This window comes from Urocitellus parryii, chromosome 8, assembly GCF_045843805.1.
Source record: "Urocitellus parryii isolate mUroPar1 chromosome 8, mUroPar1.hap1, whole genome shotgun sequence".
NCBI lineage: Eukaryota > Metazoa > Chordata > Mammalia > Rodentia > Sciuridae > Urocitellus > Urocitellus parryii.
Genome location: NC_135538.1, coordinates 44525408 through 44551568, shown reverse-complemented (window position 1 = coordinate 44551568; position 26161 = coordinate 44525408). Strand labels below are relative to the sequence as shown.

The 26161-nt window shown below is 33.4% G+C and overlaps 1 protein-coding gene across 3 annotated transcripts in view; it reads right to left on the bottom strand.

Annotated features, from left to right (window-relative positions):
* Positions 1 to 26161, bottom strand: part of Cep85l (centrosomal protein 85L) — a 216661-nt gene that overhangs the window by 4402 nt on the left and 186098 nt on the right. For all 3 annotated transcript variants that reach the window (XM_077802191.1, XM_077802192.1, XM_026394093.2), the window contains 6 exons: positions 24586 to 24738; positions 22754 to 22908; positions 18970 to 19087; positions 18402 to 18452; positions 5797 to 5904; positions 3770 to 4010 (listed from right to left, as the gene is read on the bottom strand). In XM_077802191.1, coding sequence (XP_077658317.1) covers positions 3770 to 4010; positions 5797 to 5904; positions 18402 to 18452; positions 18970 to 19087; positions 22754 to 22908; positions 24586 to 24738 — 826 coding nt within the window. The remainder of the gene's footprint in view (positions 1 to 3769; positions 4011 to 5796; positions 5905 to 18401; positions 18453 to 18969; positions 19088 to 22753; positions 22909 to 24585; positions 24739 to 26161) is intronic.

Genomic DNA, 26161 nt, shown 5'->3' with positions numbered 1-26161 from the left:
CAAGGAGAAGGTTTAGATGGGTTCTGCTTAAGCCATGTTGAGTTTCTGATGCCTATGAAACAGCCAGTTCTCAAATACACACAGATGAACTACAAGGAGCCCAGAAGAAATATTCTAGGCAGGGAAAGAGATAATAAAAAAACAACAACAAGGGGATGGGGGGTTGTGGCTCAGTGGCAGTGCGCTTGCCTAGCATGTGTGAGGCACTGGGTTTGATCCTCAGCATCATATAAAAAACAAACAAATAAAATAAAGGGTATTGGTTTCATTAAAAAAATGTTATTGAAAAACAAACAAACAAACAAACAAAAAAACACCAATAAAAAGTTTCTGGAAGCCCTAATACAGAAGCAGTAAGGAAATCCATGGAAGACTGAGACTGAGCAGTCACAAAGGCAAAAGCAGAACCTAGGGAATGATGTCATGGAAACCAAGGTAATAAGAGTTTTAAGGAGTGTGGGGAGCAGAATCAACAGCTAACCAAAGGAGTCAAGAGATAAAAATTCAATGAATACATTGCTTCTGGCAAAAGAGTTGGCTGGTCAAATTTTCACAATACCAAATAAATATAAGGTAAGGATTCCAGGTTTGAACTTTAATGATTGGAAGAAGTATATACACTGGGGTGTGGGGTGAAAGTAAGATTCCTGAATCTTTTGTTCATATTATGATAGCTCCATTACCATATTATGGAAAACATTAACAAATGCTATAGTAAAAAATGTAGGTTACTTATCTGGAAAAATAAGAGACCCAGAATAGCTAAAGCAATTCTAAGTAGGAAGAGTGAAGCAGGTGGCATTACAATACTAGACCTTAAACTATACTACAGAGCAATAGTAACAAACAGCATGGTACTGGGCACCAAAACAGGCTGGTAGACCAATGGTACAGAATAGAGGACACAGAGACTAACCTGCAAATATACAACTATTTTATATTAGACGATGGTGCCAAAAGCATGCACTTCAACAAATGGTGCTGGGAAAACTGGAAATCCATATGCAACAAAATGAAACTGAATCTCTCTCACCATGCACAAAAACTCAACTCAAAACGGTATTAAACTAGAGACTAGGTATTAAACTAGAGACTCTGCGTCTAATAGGAAAAAATGTAGGCCCTAATCTTCATCATGTGGATCTAGGCCCCAACTTCCTTAATGAGATGCCTATAAGCACAAGAATTAAAAACAAGAATCAACAAATGGGATGGATTCAAACTAAAAAGTTTTTTCTCAGCAAAAGAAATAATCTGTGAGGTGACAGGGAGCCTATATCCTGGGAGCAAAATTTTATCCCTCACACATCAGATACAGTCTCAGGGTATATAAAGAACTCAACAAGCTAAGCAACAAAAAAAACAAATAATTCAATCAATAAATGGGCCAAGGGCCTGAACAGACACTTCTAAGAAGAGGATATATAATCAATCAACAAATATATGAAAAAATGCTCATCATCTCTAGCAATCAAAGAAATGCAAATCAAAACTACTCTAAGATACCATTTCACTCCAGTCAGAATGGCAGCTATATGAAGACAAACAACAACAAGTTTTGGTGAGGATGTGGGGAAAAAGGTATACTCATACATTGCTGGTGGGACTGCAAATTGGTGCAGCCAATTTGGAAAGCAGTATGGAGATTCCTTGGAAATCTGGGAATGAAACCACCATTTGACCCAGCTATTCCTCTTCTCGGACTATACCCCAAGGACCTAAAAACAGCATACTACAGGGACACAGCCACATCAATGTTTATAGCAGCACAATTCACAATAGCTAAACTGTGGAGCCAACCAAGTTGTCCTTCAGTGGATGAATGGATAAAAAAAATGTAGCATATATACACAATGGAATATTACTCAGCACTAAAAAGAACAAAAACATGGAATTTTTTAGGGAAATGGATGGCATTAGAGAAGATTATGCTAAGTGAAGTTAGCCAATCCCAAAAAAACAAATGTTTTCTCTGATATAAGGGAGGTGACTCAAAGTGGGGTAGGGAGAAGAGCATGGGAGGAAGATTATTTCTAGATAGGGAAAAGGGATCAGGGGTCAGGGGTAAGGGGAATAGCAAAGATGGTGAAATGTGATGGTCATCATTATATAAAACATATGTATGAAGATTTGAATTTTGTGTCAATATACCTTATACACAGAGATATGAAAAATTGTGGTATATATGTATATTAAGAATTGTAATGCAAAAAAAGAGTAAATGTATAGTGGCATAATTTGGTGTGAACATACTTTGTATTATACACAGTTAAGAAAAATTGTGCTGTATATGGGTAATAATGAGTGTAATGCATTCCACTATTGTCATTTATGTAAAAAATTAAAAAAATGTAGGTTACAAAATGATTGAAAGGGGGAACAGCTCTAAAATGGTAGGCAAAAATCAGTCTTCTGTGGGTGAGCCTTTACTTCTTGCTTCCAAGAGATCATTCCTAACTAAGTCACCTCATGTTCACCTGGCAACCTTCTCCTTTTCCTCTTCAAGATACATACCAAACTCCAGCTATTCCATGGAATATTCACAGCCATTCCCATGTAGATGATTTAGTTGCTTGTCTCCCTTGTGCTCCTATTGTCCTCTGTCCATGTCTAAATTACAACACTTACAATGACGCTCAGATAATTTGTTTAATGTATGGGCAAGGAATGTATTCAATTTATCTCCAGTAACAGCACCTAACTTATTACCTGGACCACTGAAAGCATCTGATAAGTATTTGCTGAATAAGTGAATATACTTAAAACATGAAGTGTTTTTTAAATACCCACACATGTGTACATACATCTATGAAGTGGAAGAGAAAATCCTGCTGACACTGCTAAATACAGATACATGTTTCACTTAAGTGATATACTTGATTAAAAGCATTATTTGATTTGCCAAAATAATTATGATGAGACAAGATGCTGGAATCTTTTTAATGAAACTGGAGAAAGAACTAGTCCTTACTTTGATCACATAAGAACCATACTATGAGACAGTTACTCAATATAACAAGTCTATTTATAAGCCTTATTTGTGGTTTTGTTCTTTCTGTTCTTATCTTTTCACTAAAGTCTATTTCTTTTCTATTAAAAATGAATAAACATGCCAGTATCTACTAATTTGGAACCATATGTAGAGATAAACATCCCTGCCAAAGTAGCAAAAAAAGGAAGGCTCATACTAGGATTTTATTGTGGCAGTCCTTACAATTATGTGTGGAGGAAGATAGAACTGAGGCAGAAAGTGGGTGGGTGTCACATGGAAAAGGGCAAAGACAACAGGTATGCAGGCTGTGAAAGCTGGCTCATTTGAAAGTACTGGTCCTCACATTAAGCAACTGCCATGTAACACACACTGTATCAAGGAAAAAGTATTATCTATCTAACATTTTACCAGTGAATACATGGCTGGGCATTATCATACAACCACCATAAAAACAAACAGAATTATTACTTTTATAGAAGAGTAATTAGGAATTCACTCCTACTTCTACTCCTCGCACACATTTACAGATTTGGTATAGGAAAAATATCTAGGCATTCTGCCAAGAGGGAAGTCCATATCAACCATGAACTGCTCACTTCTGTAAGTTATATAATCAGGTATACCTAAACCCATAAATTGAGTCAGAAACTTATAAACCTAAGTATGAAAGAAGATAACAAAAATACACAGAAAAAAGACAGTAAGAAATTCCTGATTAATGAAGACAGGTTTCTAATTGTTAAGCAATAAAATAAGGACAAGTCATCAGCCACTTACATCTAATTCCCAGTAATAATGAAAGATTAGGCTCCTTGCCCTGAGCTCGCTGATTAAGAATACTGCACAATGCTTTCAAGTCAAGCAAACAATAGGACATTTCTTTGAACAGCTGATCAATCACAGTCAAATCAAATAGTGGCCGTTTAGAAAGAACTGTCTGCTGCCTAGATTGGTCTGCTTCCTCGCCCTGATCCAATAAAGAGGATGTCTCTTCTGTTTGTCTTTGGTTCTGCAATGGCTGAAAAAAAAAAAAAGAGTTGTTAGAGGAAAAGTACTCAAAAGCAATATAGGTTTAATGTTTTTTCTCCAAGACTATAAACAAGTTTATATTATCAGAATGCATGTCATATTACATGCATATCAACCAAATTCAACTGCATATGTGCAATGTGAAAAAGAAATATATTAATATATATAGTGGACACAGTTCCTCTGATGCCTTAAGATAAACCTGAGAGAAAACCAAAAACCTATATCCAAAACAGCCTTAGGTTCTAGAATTTCTTATATAATGAACATCTTGGTTGTGTATATATTTTTCTATAATAAAATTTATTCAAAGGACAAAAAAAAACCTACAAAGAAACATTAGGCCAGATTCTATTATTTTTTACTGTTAATGCCAATAGTTATTTAATTACTTTGAAATGAATTTTTCTATATTGAGAAAAAAAGCTTGTTATTAATGTTGACAGAAACAAAAAATTTCAGTTTAATAGAAAAATACAAATACAAAACCAAAGATGGGAGAAAAATAATTCTGAATTGTTAAATTTGAGTTGGAAGCATTAATATTAACTCTTGACTTACTATATTCAGAAACTGCTACCCTTATATCCAAAATTATCACCTCCTTATCCTGAATACTGCTAATTAAGTTTAGATATGCATGATGGTGTGTGCCTGTAATCCCAGCAGCTCAGAGGCAGGAGGAGTTCAAAGCCAGCCTTAGCAACTTGGCGAGACCTGTCTCAAATTTTTTTAAAAAGGGCTGGGGATGTGGTTTAATGGTTAAGCACCCCCGGGTTCAATCCCTGGTACCCCCAAAAAGGATAAGTTTAAAGGGTTGAGGATTGTCAAGCATGTGCAAGGCTCTGGGTTTAATAGCCAGCACTCCAAAAAACAATATAAAACAAAAATTAGTAGTAGTAGTAGTAGTAGTAGTAGTAATAGTTTAATTAGCTGTCCACTTAGAGCTGTTTTTCAGAATAACCATTTATACCATTTTTCAATCATCTTATACTTTAGGCAATGATCGAGAAAGGGTACTGAAAAACTGCATATTCACACAGTCCCACAGATCCTTTGCTGTTTGCAAGGCCTATAACTTTACAATGCAAAAAGTCAGGCTGGGCCATAACCTTAACCCAGAGAAATCAGTTTGTCACTTACAGTGGAATAATCATACATTGCATATTCACACCAGAAGAATTTGACATGGATTTCACATCTTTACCTTAACTTTTGGAGATGCATTCTTAAATGTATATGGATGAAATATAATTATGACCGTTAAAATATGTACTTTTTTGTATAATAGGTCCTTACATACAGGTCAAATACTTTATTTCAAATGAGAAAGCATGATCTGTTCTAATGATGAACTGCCAACAATGCATCTTCCTTAAGGATTTTCAATGGTAATATTGTTTTGTTTTTTTGTGGTGCTGGGGATTGCCTTGTGTGTGCAAGGCAAACACTCTATAAACTGAGCTATATCCCCAGCCCAAGGGTAATTTTGTTTATATTCAATTTATGCCTGATTTATTTTTCACTTTGGGACCAAATGTTCAGACAGCATTTGGCTTTGCTTTAGAATACCATTTTATAGATTTAACTATAAGAAAAATAAATTTGTTTTTGATTTTCATAAGAAACCTAATGAATTTAATTAACTGGCACATCATAGTCAAGTCTCCTTGAAAACTTTCTATTAATATGTACAAAATCAAAATAAGCATTGGCTTAAACTTAAATAGGTAGTGAATCATCCTTTCAAGGCAGTCTGAATTTCATCTACTCACTTCAAGCAGTGCTTTTGTTAATCTTTGCAGGTTTCTCTCTTTCCTCTCCAGTTCTTCCATCATCTTTTGTGTGTTTAATTTTTCTTTAGAAAGTTTGCCCTGCATTGACTAGAACAATAACAACAAAAATTGTAAAGCAAAGCATGTTAACACACATACAGGTAACAAGGAATATTGAGTCTGAATAATTTCAATTTTTTTCCCTTCCTAGTTTCTGAGAAGATTAAATCTTTACTTTAAAAATGACTCATTACTTATAGAGTGAATGGCTTCAAGAAGAAAGTAAAAAACAAACAAAAAACTTCATAAGCAAATGTTTAATCTGTGTAAAACACATCAAATTTAAAGGTGTTATTTAATGTTACATGACAAATAATTCTTATTTTTTTTGCTTATTGGCAATATGTTAGCACAGTCTCCCTTCTCTGTTTACTAACTATGTTACATGGTGTTGATCTCAATCCATAAATTTATTGGGGGACTTCAATAAATTAAACTCTTTCTTACTCCTTTATAAAATTACAAATCATCTAGATATGATACTATTATAAGAAAACCCTGAGTTGACCAAGGTTACATAGAGGACATTTTTAGAGTACTTAGATTATTTGAGCTGATTAATCCGAATTTTCATCTTACACTAATGAAAACCTTGCCATAAATTCTATAGTTACTAGTGAATTCTAGGTATTCTATCAGCTTTTTTCCTTTGGTTAGACCACAAAATCAACAAACACATGACCAGGGAAGAATATCTTTTTTTTCCTTCCAGGTCTGTATTTATTCTCAACTCAAAATACTCCAATATAATGACTACCCAAAACATAATTCATAGAATTTATATTAGAGTTTTTTCTGCATTATCTTTGGATGGAATAAGAGAGACAGCTATCACCAAGGACGAGAGAGAAGGATATAGACTTCTTAGTAATAGACATTCAAATTTAATTTACTCTAAATAATGAAAACATATTTAAAAAACTCAAAAGATGGATAAAAACCAATAAAACCATGTAATAATACATTTTCTTCCAAGAAAAAAAATGTTCTATATGTGACAAAAATGTAATTCACAGCATGCAGACATATGAGACTCTCTGTGTATATTTTTAGACACTAAAATTCCTTCATAATTCATTGATTCAATGACATATGGAGAATTATTTGTCCTGCAAAGATTTTCTGACCTGATAAGATTTGGCTGTAATCCAGAATTCAAACTAAATTTTCTTAAATTTTGTGACTGCTTATTAGAATTATATTAGAAAAGCATCATAGATAAACTACTCTAAAACTCACATCTTAACACTGAAAACTGAACCGAAGAGGGATGTTTTCATAATGTCATAATATAATTCTTTAAAAGCTCATGGTGTGTTATATTTCAACCAATTCAGAGTCACCTTGAATGCAACTAATAATTAGCTAGTGACTCATGTTTCTATGTAAGACTAAATTTAAATCGATGATGGATGACACAGGCAGCCTTCTTCATTAGAAAAGGAGAAGTGTTTGGCAGTGGTGCTATTTGTCAAAAGAAGGAAAACTGGATTTGGTAAATAACATCAAGGTTAACATGTAAGATTGGGTGTACTTAAGGGTACTTATCAGGAAACCCCTTAACAGGGGAAAGAGCTCACAGATGAGCTTTTCCTAGAAGGTTCAAATTGTACCATTTCTAGGATAACACCAGGAATGAGTGTTGGAGCTGTCAGACAGCAACCTCTCACCACAAAAACATTAATTACCTCTTTATCCTAAATTGTATGAAAAAGTATATATTTTAGGATTTGAAGATAAAGGGAGAAAAAAACCTATACTTATGGGCTCATCAGATTCAAATTAAGACAAAATAGAATAAAGTCTGATTATTAAACTACATCTCCAAAATGAAGTTCATGTAAAAACATAATAACATTTCTTATTTTATTTATTTACTACTCATCACTGGGCTACATGCCTAGCACTTTTTTATTTTTGAGGTGCAGTCTTGCTAAATTGCCCAGGCTGGACTCCATCCTTCTTTCTCAGCCTCTTAAATAACTGGGATTATAGGCATGCCTCACCACACCTGGCTCTTTGTAGGGGTTTGTTGTTGTTGTTGATTTTTTGTAACCATTCTATCCTTTAACAACAGAGGAGGTTTTGGTAAGTAGTTTCTTTTGGGTATTTTAACATAAAATCATATAAGCTTTTGAGACGTGTTAGTTTTTATAAATGCAAAGACATATTTTTTGACATATAAATCCATAATACCAAGTTTGTACATTTTATCTGTAAGATAAAAAACTCTATAGAAGTTTCAGTTTTTTATTCTATCAAGAATAAATAATGCATGTTATTTCACAAAAGAATTTTGCAAAGCAGTTTTTTGCTCAAAATGGTGGCACAGTACACTTAAATAAAATAACCTATATTATTTACTGAAATAAATATTTGATTTTTGTGAAGTTCAAAATAACAAAGTTTATAATTCACTAGACATATGGGGGCTTATTAAAATTAAAAATTTAAATTAAGTTCAAATGTCTATATCTCTTAAATTCCCATGTAAATAATATTTTTTAAAAATTCTGCTAAGTTACTAACCTACTGGTATATACTATGTTCATTTCTGAAGTTGAAGATACTTCTAAGTCTTTGATGTCAAATATTTTGGGAATGACCCATATACAAAAAGCTCAAATGAAGGAAAGCCAGATGTACCTTAGCTAGCAGATTTTATCTACTCTATACACACAACAAGAAATACTTAGGAAAAAAAACATTAGTTCTACAACACACATATACACAAATATATGCACATGTTCAGATATGCTCAAATTTTACAGTTACATTATGCAATTACTCATATAAACACAATTCTGTGAACAAAACAGTCAAAGCTCTTGGCCTTCACAAATATTTTATTAGGTAGAAAAAGACTAAAGGAAACAAAGTAAATATAACATAGTTTTGTGTGTTATAATTTGATTACTACTGTCGAGAACAAATAGAGTATTGTAAAATCTTAAGGAGGCTAGAGAGTAAGGGCTTCTGGAAAAGGTGACACTTAAGCAAAGGTCTGAAGTAAATAAGAAAGAAGGTTCTCCAGATATCTCGAAAGAGTGTTTTAGTCAGTGCAAAGGTTCTAGGGAAGATCTGTGTTTGCTAAACAGCAAACACAAGACAACCAGCATACTAAGAACAGTGGAGCTACAGTAGGGTCAGAGATGAAGGCAGCATGGAAAACAGAGTGGGTAGGGTCTCCTAAGTCCTAAGGAGCAGTTGAAAAGTTCTGAGTAGACACATGATGTATTCTGATTTTTGTTCAATAGGATCACTCAGACAGATGAGAACAGACTGTGGGCAGAGAAGGATGGAAACAGGAAGAAACAAAGATGGTTTAGAGCAGGGTGGCAATGGAGGTGAATCTGGAAGCAACCAGATTCTAGATATACTGTGAAGGTGTGAATGTGAGATAAGAGAAGAGCTAAGAATAATTCTAAGATTTCTAGACTGAGCACAGAGAAGGCAGATTAGCTATTAATGAGTAGTTTCCAAATTCAGCACAGTGGGTGAATTTTCTTGTGAGCAAAGACTTTTGCTTGTTTTGTTCACTAGTTATCCCCTAGAAAAGTGACCCATGGTACAATCTCAGAAAAAATTATTGAATGAACTAAACTAATGAGTCAATGCAAAAGTAATCAGTCAATACCTAATTTGTTTTTTGTTTTAATAAAAAGGCTATTTCACTCATTTAACAAATATTTACTGGGCATCTTTTTCTGTGCAAGGCCCTATGCCAAATGCCAAACTGGATAAAGACTATTCATTATAAAGCTCCTAAAACAAATGTAACAGAAAATACGATGAGGCATTTTATTTGAGCTCAAGGAACTACTAATACCACCATCATAGGGTAGACTGCAATATATTAAAAAATACATTTCACTTTGGAGACAAAATTTCCCAATTATACTTCAGGGCAATTGAATTTAAAGGTGTTTTCCACAGAAGATCCTGGTTTTCTGATGTGCAGCAGTTTAAAAATCATTATGGGAAAAGACCTTTCATTTAAAATGATTTGTCATTAGAGCCTCCATACAGAAGGAATCAGACAACACAGTTGGTGCATTTTTGCTTTTCTTTTGGAATTTTTCACTTTGAGGAAGCTAAGAGTAATGTCAAGAACATAAATATTTGATGTCAAAAGGACATGAATTAGAATCTTAGTTGTAACCTCTTTCAGCTCTTCCATGTATTAAAAAATATGTTTTCTTACTTTGTAAGGTGACTGAAGTTTAGAGATAACAAATATTAACCAGAGAGCAGACTTCCTGTAACATGTGATATCATCATTACTTCACCGCCACCTTAACAAACACTGTGCTTGGCACCAGAAGCTTTATTTCTCACTTTGGTCTAAGTATGGGCAAATGTTAAATCCTTTTTCCTGCTGGGCACAGTGGCACATGCCTATAATCCCAGCAACCTGAGAGACTGAAGGAGGAGGATTACAAATTCAAGATCAACCTCAACAACTCAGCAGGCCCTAAGCAACTGAGCAAGACCCTGTCTCAAAATAAAAAGGAACTGGGGATATGACTCAGTGGTTAGGCGCCCCTGGGTTCAATTTCAAGTACCCCCACACATGCCTCCCCCCACCAAAAAAAACCCTTTTCTTCATTCCTGTGGGTAAATTTTCAAAATACTTGTAAAAACTAAAAAAGCAAACAAGAATTATGCAAATTCCATTTTTTAGTTTCCTGTTTATAAGAATCTAAGATCATCTACAGCTCTAATTCCTTTCTTCAGTTAGCTGTCATTTTGCATTCTGACATAACTCTGAAAACAACTGCCTGAGAGTTCTGCTTTCAGCACAATGGCATGAGAAACTCTGCAGACTTGCTCCTCAACAAAATGGGTGAATATTAGAAAACATTTAAAGTTTCTGGAAATGATCCTAAAAGCAGGCAGGCAAATGAAGAAACAGATATTTATTTGAGAAAAATCAGGAAAGCAAGAGACTGATTTGCAAAACAAGACTCACCCTATCCCTCTTTCATAGATTGAGATAGAACTTCCACCCCAGACTCTCGCTCAATAATACAGGGTTCCCTCTCTGCTCGGCTCCCAGGTGAACTATCTTTCCAGAAGAGAAAGGACATCAATGTTTATAATACTGCCCTTTGTTACATATTTCAGGCATGAACAGCCAAAATGTGGGGGCTCCTTTCTTCCACTCAGATCATCACTTGGGATGGAGGCTTTACCTGGGGTGTGGCACCATTAAGAATAATGGGGTCCTGATTGTTCTTGCCCCAGATTGTGGGGTGGGGAATGGGGTTAGGAGTGTTACATGCTGGGCCAAGCAAGTTAAGGAGATAAGGGAGATGCTGTCCAGTAGACCTCCACTGACTATTCAGCTCCTAAAGTAAGGGTGTCACTCAGAAGACTGCCATTGTCCCCACACCCACTGATCTGGCTTAAAGAGATTTTGCCTGAGGAGAAGCAGGCCATAGAACAGGGAGTTCCAAAGGTATCTATAATGAACTGACTTCAACTGCAATATACTTTATAGAGAAATTCAAGCCTAAGAGCACTCTCAAAAACACTGGAGGTTGTGGCAACAGGCATGTGGTAGACTACTTTCAGATTTATGGGTTCTTCAGACTAGGTTACTTTCCCAAAGAGAAAAAGATAGCTGGAAAATACTCCTGGAGTAAGAACCAATCTCAAATACTAACCTAAGTAACTAGTCCTCAAAGGATCCAGAATGAATTAGTCTGTGAAGCAAGTTATGCCATAGTACATGGTATCAGCTGGAAATTAGGAGTTTACTAGCTAAATATGGGTCAGAAAAATAAACACATAAGACTCTGATATATCTAGGATCCAGAATAAGCAAATCTATGGAGATTATTTTCCTATAGAACATAAAAATGTTCTGGAATTCATTGTGGTCTTCACTGCACATATCTGTGAATATACTAATAATACTGAAGCATACACCATAAATGAGAACAAAATATTATGTGAATTATATAATAAAATTGTTATATGAAAAATTAGCAATAAAAAGAAAAAATAATCTGCCTGAATTTCTTTACATCTAGCTTCTGATCTATGTTCTGGTTTGTAAGTAAGATCTAACAAAACAGCTTATATGTACTCAAAAACATACCCAGGTGTCTAAGAAACTAAACCTTATTCTTATTTAAGCCTGTCTTACCACGCAGTTCCCACTCTGTGGTCCACCAAACACAACGAGGACTGTAAAATTTGAGAACTCTAGAAATAGGACCACTCCCTGGCTATGTTAAGGACGCCTAGGGAACTTGGCAGTATAATGTATAATTCAAACTTCATCCCAGAGATAGTGATTCATTAAGGTTCACAACTGGGACCCAGAAAAATATATTTTAAAAAGCATTCCAAATAATTTGAACATCCATATAGATTTGACATACTACAAACAAGTCCAAGTACATTCTTTCACAATTCAAGTGAACTGTATCCCTCCCTGCTACTCCCCATTTCAAACAAATGATTTTTCAGAAGTTAAAGACATATACTCTTTACACATTTTTCTGACATAATTATGCTAAAACTATAGCATGTTCTTTATAAGAACAAGGAGTAGAGTAAGGACATTTTTTGGTTGGTAGTTTCAAAAAATATTAATAATATAATGAGAATATTTTTAGTTTTTCATTCATCAAAAATCTAACATGTAAGTTTTGCAAAAATTAAACTTTAGGAAGAAAAAACTTCCATCTTAGGACACATTACAACAGAATAATAACAAAATAAAGGATATAAACTTTATACAATAAGACAACATTAAAGAAATTGATATTTATTTAGGTGAGAAATATTATGTTTTTAAAAAACTATTTTTAGTTGCAGATTGACACAATACCTTTATTTTATTTATTTGTTTGATTGAACGCAGTGCCTTACACATGCTAATCAAGTGGTCTACCACTGAGCTTCAACCCCAGCCCGAGATATTATATTTTATCTATAAGGCATTCTATTGGCTTATAATGCATTTTCCCAATATTTCCACCAAGAAAATCTAGTAGATGAAGGCTTATGAGACATGTGGTAAAAATTGTAACAGACTCCTCTGAGAATGTGGAAACTCCTTAATATAAATTGAACAGACTGTCAACAGTTTTGAAATTGTTGGCTATAATCATTCCTATTAAGAATAACAAGTCTTAATGACTTCTGAACTATCATTCTGGTCTTTTGTGGTATTATAATAATTCACTGATAGCTGTCAATTCAGAAAGACCATTTAAATGTATAAGTTCTTGTAAGGAGGAAACACTTTAACATTAGAGAAAACAGATACACATTTCTGAAACATTTTGCTCTATAATCTCTTCTGCCAAAAGATTACAAATATACAAGACAGTGATAACAGCTAACAAGAAAAAGGCTTATAAAGGTGAAATGTGCTTTTGAGGAAAAAATAGGAAGGAAAGTAATGCCCAATGTAGAACTCAATCACATTCTGAATGTAACATTTATGGAAATGACAGTGAAGGTTCTATTGCAAAATATCTTTTTGTATTGTATATGGACAGAAGAAAAAAAAAGCCTTTAGGAGAAGAAGCCAGTTTAGCTATACTAGTTTCAAGAACATAAAGGCACAATTTCTAAAAGATCAGTGAGTAAATAAAGTATTCATGCCTGTTAACAATTATCTCAATGATGAAAAAATAGTACATAAATTTGTATTTTATAACACTCAATTCAATTTCAAATTTAGCATATACTTCTATATAAAAAATTACTTTTTATATATTCAACAACAAATTTAGTATTACTGGTAGGAGACCAATTTTTCCCCAAATTACAAAGCTGTCAATCAAACTTGTCTGTAATCTATACCAGATTGAGTATTCATTTGATCTGATATGAGGTAGTAAACTATAGCTATACTTTAAACACAGAATTTTCACTATGAAACAATGTCTCATTTTTTAATCTCCTACAAAATTGGACATAAAATATACATAGCATGGGATTTTATTTTTCCCTTTTGAGATTAAATTTAAACTGCTGAGAACAACTTCCTAATACCCAAAGCAATGCAGTACTCCAAATCAGTAAAATGATCACTGAACAAATCAGGTCTTAGTAGTTTACAGGGGCACAAAGAAGCAGTAAAAAGCAAAACTCAAATCTATGTAGCTGGGCACTATGGCACATGATTATAATCCTAGCAACTCAGGAGGCTGATGCAAGACGATCACAAGTTCAAGACCAGCCTGGGGCATTTAGCAAGAGGAGACCCTGTCTTAAATAAATGAAAAGGCTGGGATGTAACTCAGTGGTAGAATGCCTCTCGGTTCAATCTCCAGTAAAACACCCGCACATGCACACATACACGCATACTTGTACACAGGCAAAACAAGAACACCTGCTATCTTTGTTCACTAAACACTCTAAAATGGAACAATGTCCAACTACCGTTAGAAAGAAAGATCATTCAAACTATAATGGCAGTGAAATTTTACAATGAATTTAATACTGCAGGGATACCTAAATGCATAATTTATATTAAAAATAACATAAAAGCTCTCTGCTATTATTAATTACATAGTATTTTGTTATATATAGGAATTTGAAGAAATTAAAAATCAGCAGTAAAGCACATGGGAAAGACATCATAATCTACATAGGTATGAGGTACGCCATCCTTTAAGTAGACAGATGAGGAAAACTGAGGCAGTTTTAACAATTAGCTACTAAAGGCAACTACTCTAGGAGATTACCAACTTGATACTATGCCTATTAATTATGCTCATTAACAACAGTGCAACACAATAAATCTTTTTCAAGTCAAAGTGCTCTTTTTAGAACTTGAAATGCCTGAGAAATAATTAGTGTTCATTTTTTTCAGGTTTTTACAAAGTTTATAAAATGTTTATAAAAGGTCATAAGTAAAAACACAAACAAAAACCTAGTTTATTCAATTATGAGGGGCCAAAAAAACCCCATGAATTTAAATAAATAAAATTAAGGAAAGAGATGTGAGTCATAATTGTCACCATCTATAATTTGTCATTTAAATCATATCTTGAAAAATATAGCTATCACATAATCAATGTTATTGTCTGTGTCTATAAGAATTCTATCATCTAGTGAACATGATTTTCCTTGTACATATATGAATAAATGACCAGTTAACTCCACATCATGTACAATGACAAAAATGGGGAGTTATACTCTACATATATATGATACATCAAAATATATTCTACTGTCATGTATAACTAAAAAGGACAAATAAACAATTCAAAAGAAAGAAAATTATCATCTATAGGCCTACATGGTCAAAATGGATAAATGAACTGGTAAGGTAAAAATAAATAAATAAATAGATAGATAGATAGATAGGTAAATAGATAGGTAGGTAGATAGATTGAGAAAGAGAAAAGAAAAAGCTATTTTCCAAATAATAAGACAACAGAATTAATGAGTATATTTTTGGGCTCAAATATTTGGAAATAAATGTACTCATTAATTTGATTTCAATTCTATAAGTAGTTTGAAGAAATAAAAGAATGATTGCTCAAACATTTTATAATCAAAGATTCAATGGCATAAAATTACATATTGTTCTACATATTAATTGCAAATAATCATGACATACATGTTACCAAAGACAATATATGGGAGTAATTACATTAAAATACCTCCACAAATGAGATAATAAAACATTTGAATTAATACAAACATATACTGAACACTATAACATAAGGGGATAGTATGTGACCAACATAATCTTACCAGTCTTTTGATCCAAGTTTCCTGCCAAGGTTTATGTGTTGATTTTTCCTAATTTAGATAACTTTTATTAGATCTACTTCTTGGAAAATATTACCATAATGACGTAGAAATTAATTTCTTTATGTACTATAAGAAGTCAGATAACTATGATTGAGAGAACCTAACAATCTTGTGATTCTAATGGCTTATGGAAAATTTGAAGCTACAGTTTTTAAGACTATGAAATAAAGGTCATAACCTCTGTAAATTAGTCCATTGGGCTCATCATATATTTGTTGAACTGGACTGATGTTTAATTAAATTGATAATCATGTAGTACTATTAAAAGACAATCAAAGAAGACTATATGTATTTCTGACATGCAAATCATTTACCTTTTTTACTTTCATTTAAAGAGTTTTAGAATTATAAGCTGGGTGCTATGTCCCAGCGGCTCAAGAGGCTGAGACAGGAGGATCTCAAGTTCAAAACCAGCTTTAGCAAAAGCAAGGTGCTGGGGCTGAGGATACAGCTCAGTTGATAGAATGCTTGCCTCACATGCACAAGGCCCTTGGTTCAATCCCCAGCACCACAGACACACACACACACACACACACACGCGCACACACACACACACACACACACACACACAGAGCAAGGTGCTAAACAGTTCAGTGAGACCCTGACTCTTAAATAAAATTCAAACTAGGGCAGGAGATGTGTGTCAGTGGTCAAGTGCCCCTGAGCTTAACACCCGGGAGCTCCCCTCCCTTCCTGCCAAAAAAAAAAAAGAAGAAGAAAAAAAAGAATAATAGAATTATAAGGTATAAAACTAAAAATTTACTCCATAAAAAGTACCCAAAGACTTTTCATCACACTCAGATTAAAATATAAATATGTCCCACATGATCTGGTTCAGGTTACTTTTCAGCATTACCTCTCATCTCTCTGCCTCTATCCCTGCACTCCAGGCTCACAGCCTTCTTGCTGGTCTTGAAGCAAGCACACTAGGCAACATTGAGAACATTTGTTGCTCTCTTTGTCTAGCATGCTATCCCCCTGGATATATTCAAATATTTCCTCTTTTGGAAAAACTATATGACCACATTATGAAATGCAGCACTTTCTGTCACTGCCTTCTAGTCTACTTAATTAAAAAAAAAATACTTTCTTTTTCCTTCTCAGTGCTAGGGTTTGAACTAAGGCCTTATGCATGACAGGCCTACCACTGAGCCACATCCCCAGTCCATTAAATAGCAAGTTTTTAACAGAAAAAGCTTTAATAGCCTGTGACATTCATTTTCCATTTTTCCAACTCTTCCCACTAGAATTGTTTTGTTCACTGATGAATCACATATGACAAGAACTATGCCTGGAAAATAGGTTACAGTAGCTCAGTAAATACATGGCAAATGAGTAAAAGAATGAAAATCCTTTTAGTCTCCAAATTTTGGGACCTGTGTATTATGTGTCAGGCATTCTGATAAGGTCAAAATCTCCAGATGAGCTACCACAGCCTCCATTCTCAAGAAACCTAGAAGGTTAGGACTGCTGTATGTATACACGTGGATGTATAACCAATGTGATCCTGCAATCTGTACACGTGGAAAAATGAGAATTCATACCCCATTTGAATCAAATGTATGATATGTCAAGATCATTGTACTGTCTTGAGCAACTAATAAAAAAAAGATTAAAATATGTAAATAAAGTGTTATAGTTTGATACTGTAGAAATAGTAATATATAAAATTATTAGGAAGGGGAGCAAAAGTTAAACAGAGAGCAGGCAGTGCTACCTAAGAGGTAGCAAAAATCTGTCAAGGTTTTATAAAATAATGCTCTGCAGAATCCTGAAAGTTGAGTAGATATTTGCCAGATGAGCATACCAAAAAGGACACACTCTCAGGAAACTATATAAGAACTAAGATTTACTGAGTCATCATATGTATGTGCATATGAATGGTATGAATACTGAGGGTAGGCAGTTAGAGAGGCAATATGAAGGTTGATTTTGTGTTGATGCTTAGAATTTAGTGTTTTGACCACAGATAATAGAGATATTCCACAGATAAGAGTTACCAGATTATCTTTGTACTTGAGATGCATCACAATAAACAGCATCACAGGGCCGAGACAATAGTGATGGAGAGTGTAATTAGAAAATAAGGAAAGCCAATTAGAATAAGAGAGAATAATAAAAACATTAGGCAGTATTAATGGAATACCAGGGAGTAGACACAGAAATGCTTGCAGGATTAACAATATTTAAAGGATGGGGCAGAGAAAGGCAGTTCATTATAAAACTCTGAAGAAAATCTGATGGAGATAAAGAGCATAAGATAGACAGAATGGGGCTCTGTATGCCTTTTCAGGTAGAAATAATGTATGAAGATCAAATAATTGGACAAAAACAGTTCATGGTTGTAACTACTTGATTATGACTTGTAACTACTTGATAAATATGTTTAAAGTCGTGGAGATATACTACATCCAAATAAAAAGAGAGGAAGACATGAGGAACAGAGAACAATTTTGGAAAAACTGATTTATTAAATAAAAATTTCTTTCTAAAAAACTAAAAGATTAATATTTAAGGTATGAATTTGGTGTCAACATACCTTATATACAATCAGAGATATGATAAATTGTGGTATAAAGGTGTATTAAGAATTGTAATGCAAAATAAAAATAAAAATAAGAGAAAAAAAGATTAATATTAAAAAAGATTTAACTTTACCTCAAACACATTATCTTTTCATACAAACACATGTATGTTTTAATACTTTTAGGTCAGCATGTAGCTAAATTAAAATAATATAAAATATTCCTTACCTGAATTTCTAGAATCATTCTGTTAATTTCATCTTGTTGGTTGTCTATTATCTAAAACACAGGAAATAAATCAGTCTTAGTGAATAAACTCATTTTTTCCCACACCGCTTTTTAAAAGTGCCAGTATTTCAAGATGAAACAAAGAAAGGCACAGGAAATTATAAATTTGTTTAAAAGGTGTCTTTATAAATTTTACAAAAGTTTTCATAATAAGTATCCTTTAAACAACAATATGACTTAGATCACACATATTTAAATGACAAAAGTCTTCCTGTAGTTCAATAAAACTCTTCTCTATGCAACTTATAAAAATAACTTTGAGACACACTTTGAACAGTTTAGTAAAGAAAAAGATAATCTTTGCTTTGTCATTTATTTCAATTAAATTTTTACACTTGCTTAAATGGTTATTTTCTTTCCAAATACAAACATTCAAACTCAAAATTTTATAAGCTATTTAAATATCAACATAATCACAACTCACAAAAAATGGCTATAAATTACATATCTATATACCCATACTCACATAGTACTGATTTCATGTTTACTATAAAACGCATCTACTGACCTTACAAGCAGCCTCATTCTGTTCCCTCAGATTATCATTTTCATTCTGAAGCTGTTTTGCATCCAACATGGGAAGGCGGATTCCATCTTCAAGACATCTTTCTACTTTTTGTTGCAAACTGTGTGTTTTAGAAAAACATAATTAGATGACGAAAATCAGCTCTATTTGCTTATTTGGGCTGATGGCTTCAAATAAATGCTGTCCATCTTAGAGTCTGTAACATTTTTAATCAAGCAACAATCAAGATGCACAGAAAGTATATGATTATCTATTTTATACAAATAAGAAAGGCCCATTAGCTAGAGGCTTATCACCTTCTCTAAAAGGAAAATTTGAGACCAGAGTTGCTTAGTATGTGACATCCTTAGGCCTCAGTAAAGTTCTTCATTATCCAAATGTGAGCTCTCTAATCTAACACTCTGTTCATTCTTTCTTCCCTAAAAGCACAGCTTTTCAACTAAGATGACTGCAACAGGGAGACTATGAATATGCATATACCTCTTTTGCCCTTTTTTTCTAAGTTGACCAAAAGTCTGCTTCTAAGGATAGTTTTGTTGCCTAAATGTACAGAATTACATTCTCCTGCATTCATAAGAATAGCATTCCACTATGTTTGCAACTTGGCAAGTTTATCATGCTATCTATGGCAAAGAGTAAACAACATAAGGAAGCCCCTCTGGCACATTAAAAATAAAAGGTTAAAGGGACAGCATGGGAGATACTCTCCTTGAGAACAGAACAACAGTAATGTCTAGGTTAAAAGAAATCATATCACTAACAATGATGACCAAAATCGAAACAAAAACAACTATGTGAAAGCTAGAAATAACTCTAGTTTGTCATTCTCTAGTAGCAGAGTCCTCAAAGAGAAATTTCTTATGATTTAGGTTTTTACATTTTCATTATTTTTCTTTTTTTCATGTATTATGGGTGTCTAAAGCTTTCTCTCTTCCAAAAGCAGGCAATGCCATATTTAGATTGCAAAGAACTGACAATCCTAGATGGTACAATAAGCACTTCAGACATGTTTTATAAATTGATAATGGCAAGAGACAGTTTTATGTATTAGCATGTAGTCCACTGCTTTGCAATACACTGTTACTTATAATAAAAATACTTTTTTTTCAATCTATAAATGAAAAATAATTTCTCTTTCAAAATGAGTTCTTTCACAATTCAATGTCAAGACACACAATTCAATGTCAAGACACTATCTTCCATCTACTTGTAACATTTCAAGAGAGAGAAAATTCATTAAAAATATTGAAGTCTTTCAAATTAAAAAGTAAGCCAGGAATGCAGAAGGGAAAAAATGTACTGTGTTCTCATAAATAGCAAGTAAGTTTTTTCATGCATATTATATGTGCAGGAAATGTAGCTGAAAATAATAATTCTCTTGAAAAGCAGAGAAAACTATTACCACATATTTTAATTTTAATTTCTATTTTCTCAATTTATAAATTCCAAAAGTTCTTAAGAGTTAAAAAAGAAACTTAGAAATATTATATAAAATAGATAAAAATATGACATAATTCATGATCACATACATATCTGAAGTTCTTTTAAAGTTAAGGACTATTACATGGCTGAGGAAGCTAAGGTTCTGGACCCAAAGTCAAGTGACACCAAAACCATATAAGTATTGAAAAATATTAACAAACTTTTTTTCTTTATATCTACTTGAAAGCAAGAGAAATTTTCTAGGATGATACTAGCACATATAAATTTAAAATCATATAAATATATAAAAGCACACAATGTGACAAGATAATATTCAATTATCTTCAGATTTTGTTAATTCTGCTCTTAAAATATACAGCTTAAAGTTTGTTATCATGGTGCTTTATAAGTTAGAACAACTACATTGCTTTCATTTTATCATAAAGATGAAAGAAAAAGCTATATGGTTGAATACAAGCAAAGATTATGAAGGTGTATGTACATATATGTGTGTGTGTGTGTGTGTATTTGTAGTTGGACACAATACCTTTATTTTATTATTTCTATGTGATGCTGAGGATCGAACCCAGCACCTTGCACATGCTAGGCAAATGCTCTACTGCTGAGCCACAACCCCAGCTCATGAAGGTGTTTTAGACTAAAGATTAGGTATAAGATATGGGGTTATAAAAGAGGAAAATTAAAGTGCAAAAAAAAGCATCAAATAGGAGAAAAAATAAAGGTAGAATCAAAAATATATGATTTTTTTTTTGAGCTGACATCAGGAAGACTGAAGACTGAATTATCTCAGAAATCAGAGACTTTTCTACTTTAAAACCAAGGAAAAAAACAGGCCAGCCTATACTCAAGACTTTGAAAGAAGTAGCAAAGCAATATTAACATGGAATCGATATGGAATCTGATAGATTTTTTTATTTAAAAGCTGAAAACAGAGTTTGTACTTTAATGTTTTTCTTACATTTAGTTTTTTATTGCTTTTTAATATTATTCTTGAGGATGGTTTTATCTATTTATAGTTGATATTAAGTATTATGGTTTGGATGTGAGGTATCCCCCGAAAGCTTACATGTAAGACAATGCAAGAAGGTTCAGAGGAGAAAGGATTGTGTTGTGAATTAATCCCTAATGGGATTAACTGAGTGGTGAATGGAGGTGGGTGGGTATGGCTGGAGGTGGTTAAATGGGGACGTGGCTATTGGACATATATTTTATATCTGGAGAGTAGAGTTTTTTTCTCTGCTTTCAGATCAACTATGAACTACTTCCCTCTGCCACACTCTTCCACCATGTTGTTCCTCCTTACCCCAGGAGCCCTGAGGAATGATGCCGGCCCGTCTATGGTTTGAGACCTCTGAAAACCATAAGCCCTTACATAAACCTTTCCTCCATTATAATTGTTCTGGTCAGATCTTTTAGTCACAGAGGTGATAAATCTGACTAAAACATTAAGGTTTAAGTTAAATAAGAAAGAAAATTATTCTTTAGGCATATAGTAGTTCTCTAGGTGTTCTAGGAACCCAATATTAATTTCCAAGCTTAACCACACATTCTGAATATGATAGTCACTCTATTTCAATATGATACAAATGATATTCACTGTATTTCTAGCTGTATTAATTTAAAAGAGTCATATAAGGCAAGATATTTGAGTTGAATTGGAAGGTACATGTCAAAACTGCTATTTCTGTTACTTGCATTAAGGTGAAATAGGAGTCCATTACTTCCTTTTTGACATAGCCTATTAAAGAATGCAGTGTAAGTATTTTGCTGGCCCCCATTGTTTTGTTATTTAGAATTTTTACTTAAGTTTTGACAAAGCCAACAGAGGACTTTCATTAATATTCTCAGTCTTCAATTGTGTTTTGTTTTTGTTTGTTCATTATTTACTAATCTCATCTAAACCTTTGGCAAGATGTTGGTATATTGCTTCAAAATGTTAAATCACATCTGAAACAATCTGTTCCAGTGAAATTATACCTTATTATTTTTATTTTTTGGTACTGGGGATTGAATTCAGGGCACCGAGCTACATCCCCAGCCCTATTTTATAGTTTACTTGGAGACAGGGTCTTACTGAGTTGCTTAGTGCCTCGAAGTTGCTAAGGCTGGCTTTGAACTCACAATTCTCCTGTCTCAGCCTCCCAAGTCGCTGGGATTACAGGTGTGTGTGTCACTGCGCCTGGCTGAAATTATATTTCTTAACAGTCCATTTACAAGAAGAAGAATAAAGTAATAATTATAAATGAATATACTTTAAATGAAAATGCTTGATGAACTATGAATAACTTAAAACAATATAAAAAGATTTGGAAAGTTTTCTTACCTCTGAACGGAAGATACTAACTCCTTTTCTTTCTTTTTCTGGCAAATTAACTGGGCTTCTTTTTCTTGACATTGTTTTTTGATCTCCTCGAGCTTTTTTTCTGCATCTAGCAAAGTCTCTTGTAAATTCTTATTTTTTTCTTCTAGGACCTGAAGCTAAGGAGAATTTTTATAGCTCATAACATATGAAATATTAAATGTTTCTATTAGAAATTACTACTGGTTCTCAAGGATTAATACATTGCTAAAATTATGCTATCTACAATTCATTTAGAGTTCTTAACACTATCTCTCCTTTGAGTGGAAGAGAGTTAAGAGAATGGGACTGTGGAGAAGAGAATGGGATTAGGCATTTCTAGAAGACAGAAGGATTTTTACTTAGAATTGTGGTAAGATAACATAACAAAATTTACCAGCTTAACCATTTCTAAGTGTGTTAAGTACATTCACACTGTTGTTCAACCAATCTCCAGAACTCACCTTGCATAATTTAAGCTCTATACCCAATAAACAACTCCCCCAATCCATACCTTACTCTATCCCCTGGAAATCAGCTCTCTACTTTCTATGATTTGACTCTTCTTGGACCCCATATATGTTAGAACAGGATTTATCTTTTTGTGAATGATTTATTTCATTCAATAAAATATCTTCTGATTAATCCAGTTTGTAGTATATGCCAGAATTTCCTTCCTTTATAGGGATGAGTAATTTTTCACTCTATGTATACATGATTTATAAACAATCTTTTGCTTACCTGCTCATCCACCCATGGACACTTGCATTGGTTCCATCTTTTGACCATTATGAATAACACTGTAATCTGTTCAAGACCCTTGATAGTAGCTATCCTAATGTTGTAAGATAGTGTCATCTCATGTCATTTAATTTATAGTGTTCTGTTTCTGCTCATGTAACTTCCTGTGGTTAAGTTACTTCCTGACCTTAATCTCTTTCAGTTTTACAACTTATAAATTAATACAAAATAAAGACTGCTCTATAGATATGAGAATATGCAGAATAATGGCACTCCATGGATTAGACCAATGATTCTCAACTGGGAGTGATGTTTATCTTCAGGGAACATTTGGAAATGTCTGTTAACATTTTTGAATTTGGAGAGAGGGGAGGGAACAGTGTTATTAGCGCTTAGTAGGTAGAGGCCAGAAGGTCAAATGCAAAAGTGTACATCCATCCATGCACAGGACAGACCATTATAAGAAAATATTTTCTACTCCTAATTGTCAATAGTACCAAACTGAGGAACCCTGCTTAGAAAGCCTTTGAGAAAAAAATTGAAGAGTAGATTTTATGGATTTATAAGTAAGATTTAGGCAGGCAGGCTTCGCCAGAATTGACAGGAAGACTTTGGATTGAGGTACTGTTATAAAAGGAAAACAGAAATAAGGGGAGTGAACAGAAGACAGATGAAGGTCTAAGGAATAATTTATGGAAAGGCTAAGAAGAATGAAGAAAACAAACATCTAGAAAGATACTCAAAAGAACACTTGAAGAGTCTTGAATCGCAGAGATTATTGGAGAAATTCAGTATTCCTGTACATGCATGAGTATCTATGGGGCGGGTTTATCAGACTGGTTTAGAAACAACCTTTTACAGTAGAACATTTAAGTGAGAGGGTTATCACATAGGTTAATGAGGAATGTAACCACATATTATTTAACAATGAGAGTTCTATTCATGCTTGGATGAACAAAGTTTCTGATTCAACTAAATCCTAAAACAGCAATTAAATAGTAATTTATAATTAGTGAAATTTCTAAAGAATTGTGCTTTCATGGAATTTAAAAGATGAGACTATTATTTCATATTACCTGTAAACTCTGACTTTGTACATCATCTAGAGTTGGAAGATCAGCCAGATACTTTTCCAAGGTCTCAATTCTTCTCTGCTTTTCTTTGTTTTGTTCAGATTCCTTCTGGCATTTCTTTTTCAGGCTATTGATATATCTATCTCTGGTTTTAAGCTAAAGAAAAAAGATTATGAATCTTCAGTGGTTTTGAGTCATTAACAAAACAAACATTACAGTCTTGGGCATCAATGAATTCATCCATAGTTCTAGGTTAGAGTGGAGACCACCACCACCCTCAATTAAGATTTACCTTATTTCATTATAAGATTCACACTTTTTTTCAAATTTTTATATCCCTGTAATTATGACTTTTGGGTTTTTTTATTTGCTTTTACCAGGGTAGCAGCCTATAAATTGCAGTCAGGTGGCAGTAAGAATGTAGTTTTTATTGCCTACATATATACAAATTTGGCCAAGATTGTTCACATCTTTGTCATTTCAAGAGTGTAACAGTTGTCATTTCATAGTTCATGTTGAAACTATGTGTTGAGTCTAAAGGATGTTGGATATTTAAAATAACTTTGAAAACATCACAGTTCAACTTGGAATTTTAAAAAGTTACTGCATATCTAGCACAAAAATAAAGTCACAGATGTATTTGTCTCTGGAGTAATAATTCCAATTTATTTTTTGCAAAGCTATATCCAAATGCTTTATGTGAACTCCTGGAAGAAGACACATAAAGTAATCAAAGCTGTTTTGCTACTAACAAATCTTCAAAAGAACTGCCTATCATGTTCTAAGCAATGCAGCCAGAGCCAAGAGACATTACCAAATACTTAGGAACAAATAAGACCCTAGGTGTGAACAATTTCACATCTTAATCAAGACTATTCCTAATGCACGGTGTCATGATTAAATTTTTAGCACATTTTCTTTCTAAAAAGAAAACATAAAAGTGCCTTACACTGATGTCACTTTAGCGCACTGATAAATTGTGCTAATTAAATACACATCTACTGTACAACACACATTGTACATTATTCCAGGAAATCCCAACTTGTACAAGCTAAACCTCAAATTTTTGTGTAATAACTTTTTATGTTACAACCTGAAATATGCCAACTTCAAATTTTACATCTCATATTCATACTTTCATACTTCAGATCAATTAGGAATAAAATGTGTACAAAAACTATTGCCTCAAAGATAAATTCCTAGACTCACATTTACCAGTGAGTGTTCTATTTAATGCTTTTATAGAAACTTAGCAGGGTTCTGAAGCATTTTTACAGATGTTTCCATGTTCTCCAGGGAAACTGAGTAGTACTATAATGGATTACTCACTGAACTTTTGGTAAAGCTAACACTGATACCTGGCCTAGCTTCTTTTTCATGTCTTACCTAATGCAATTTCCTGTGGTTAAGTTACTTCCTGACCTTAATCTCTTTCAGTTTTTACAACTTACAAATTAACACAAAATAAACAAAGACTGCTCTATTTATATGAGAATATGAAGGTCGAATGTAAATTTTTGTTTTTATTGAAACAACTCCAATTGGAAAAATTAATCACAGATCATTTGGTCTACTGATT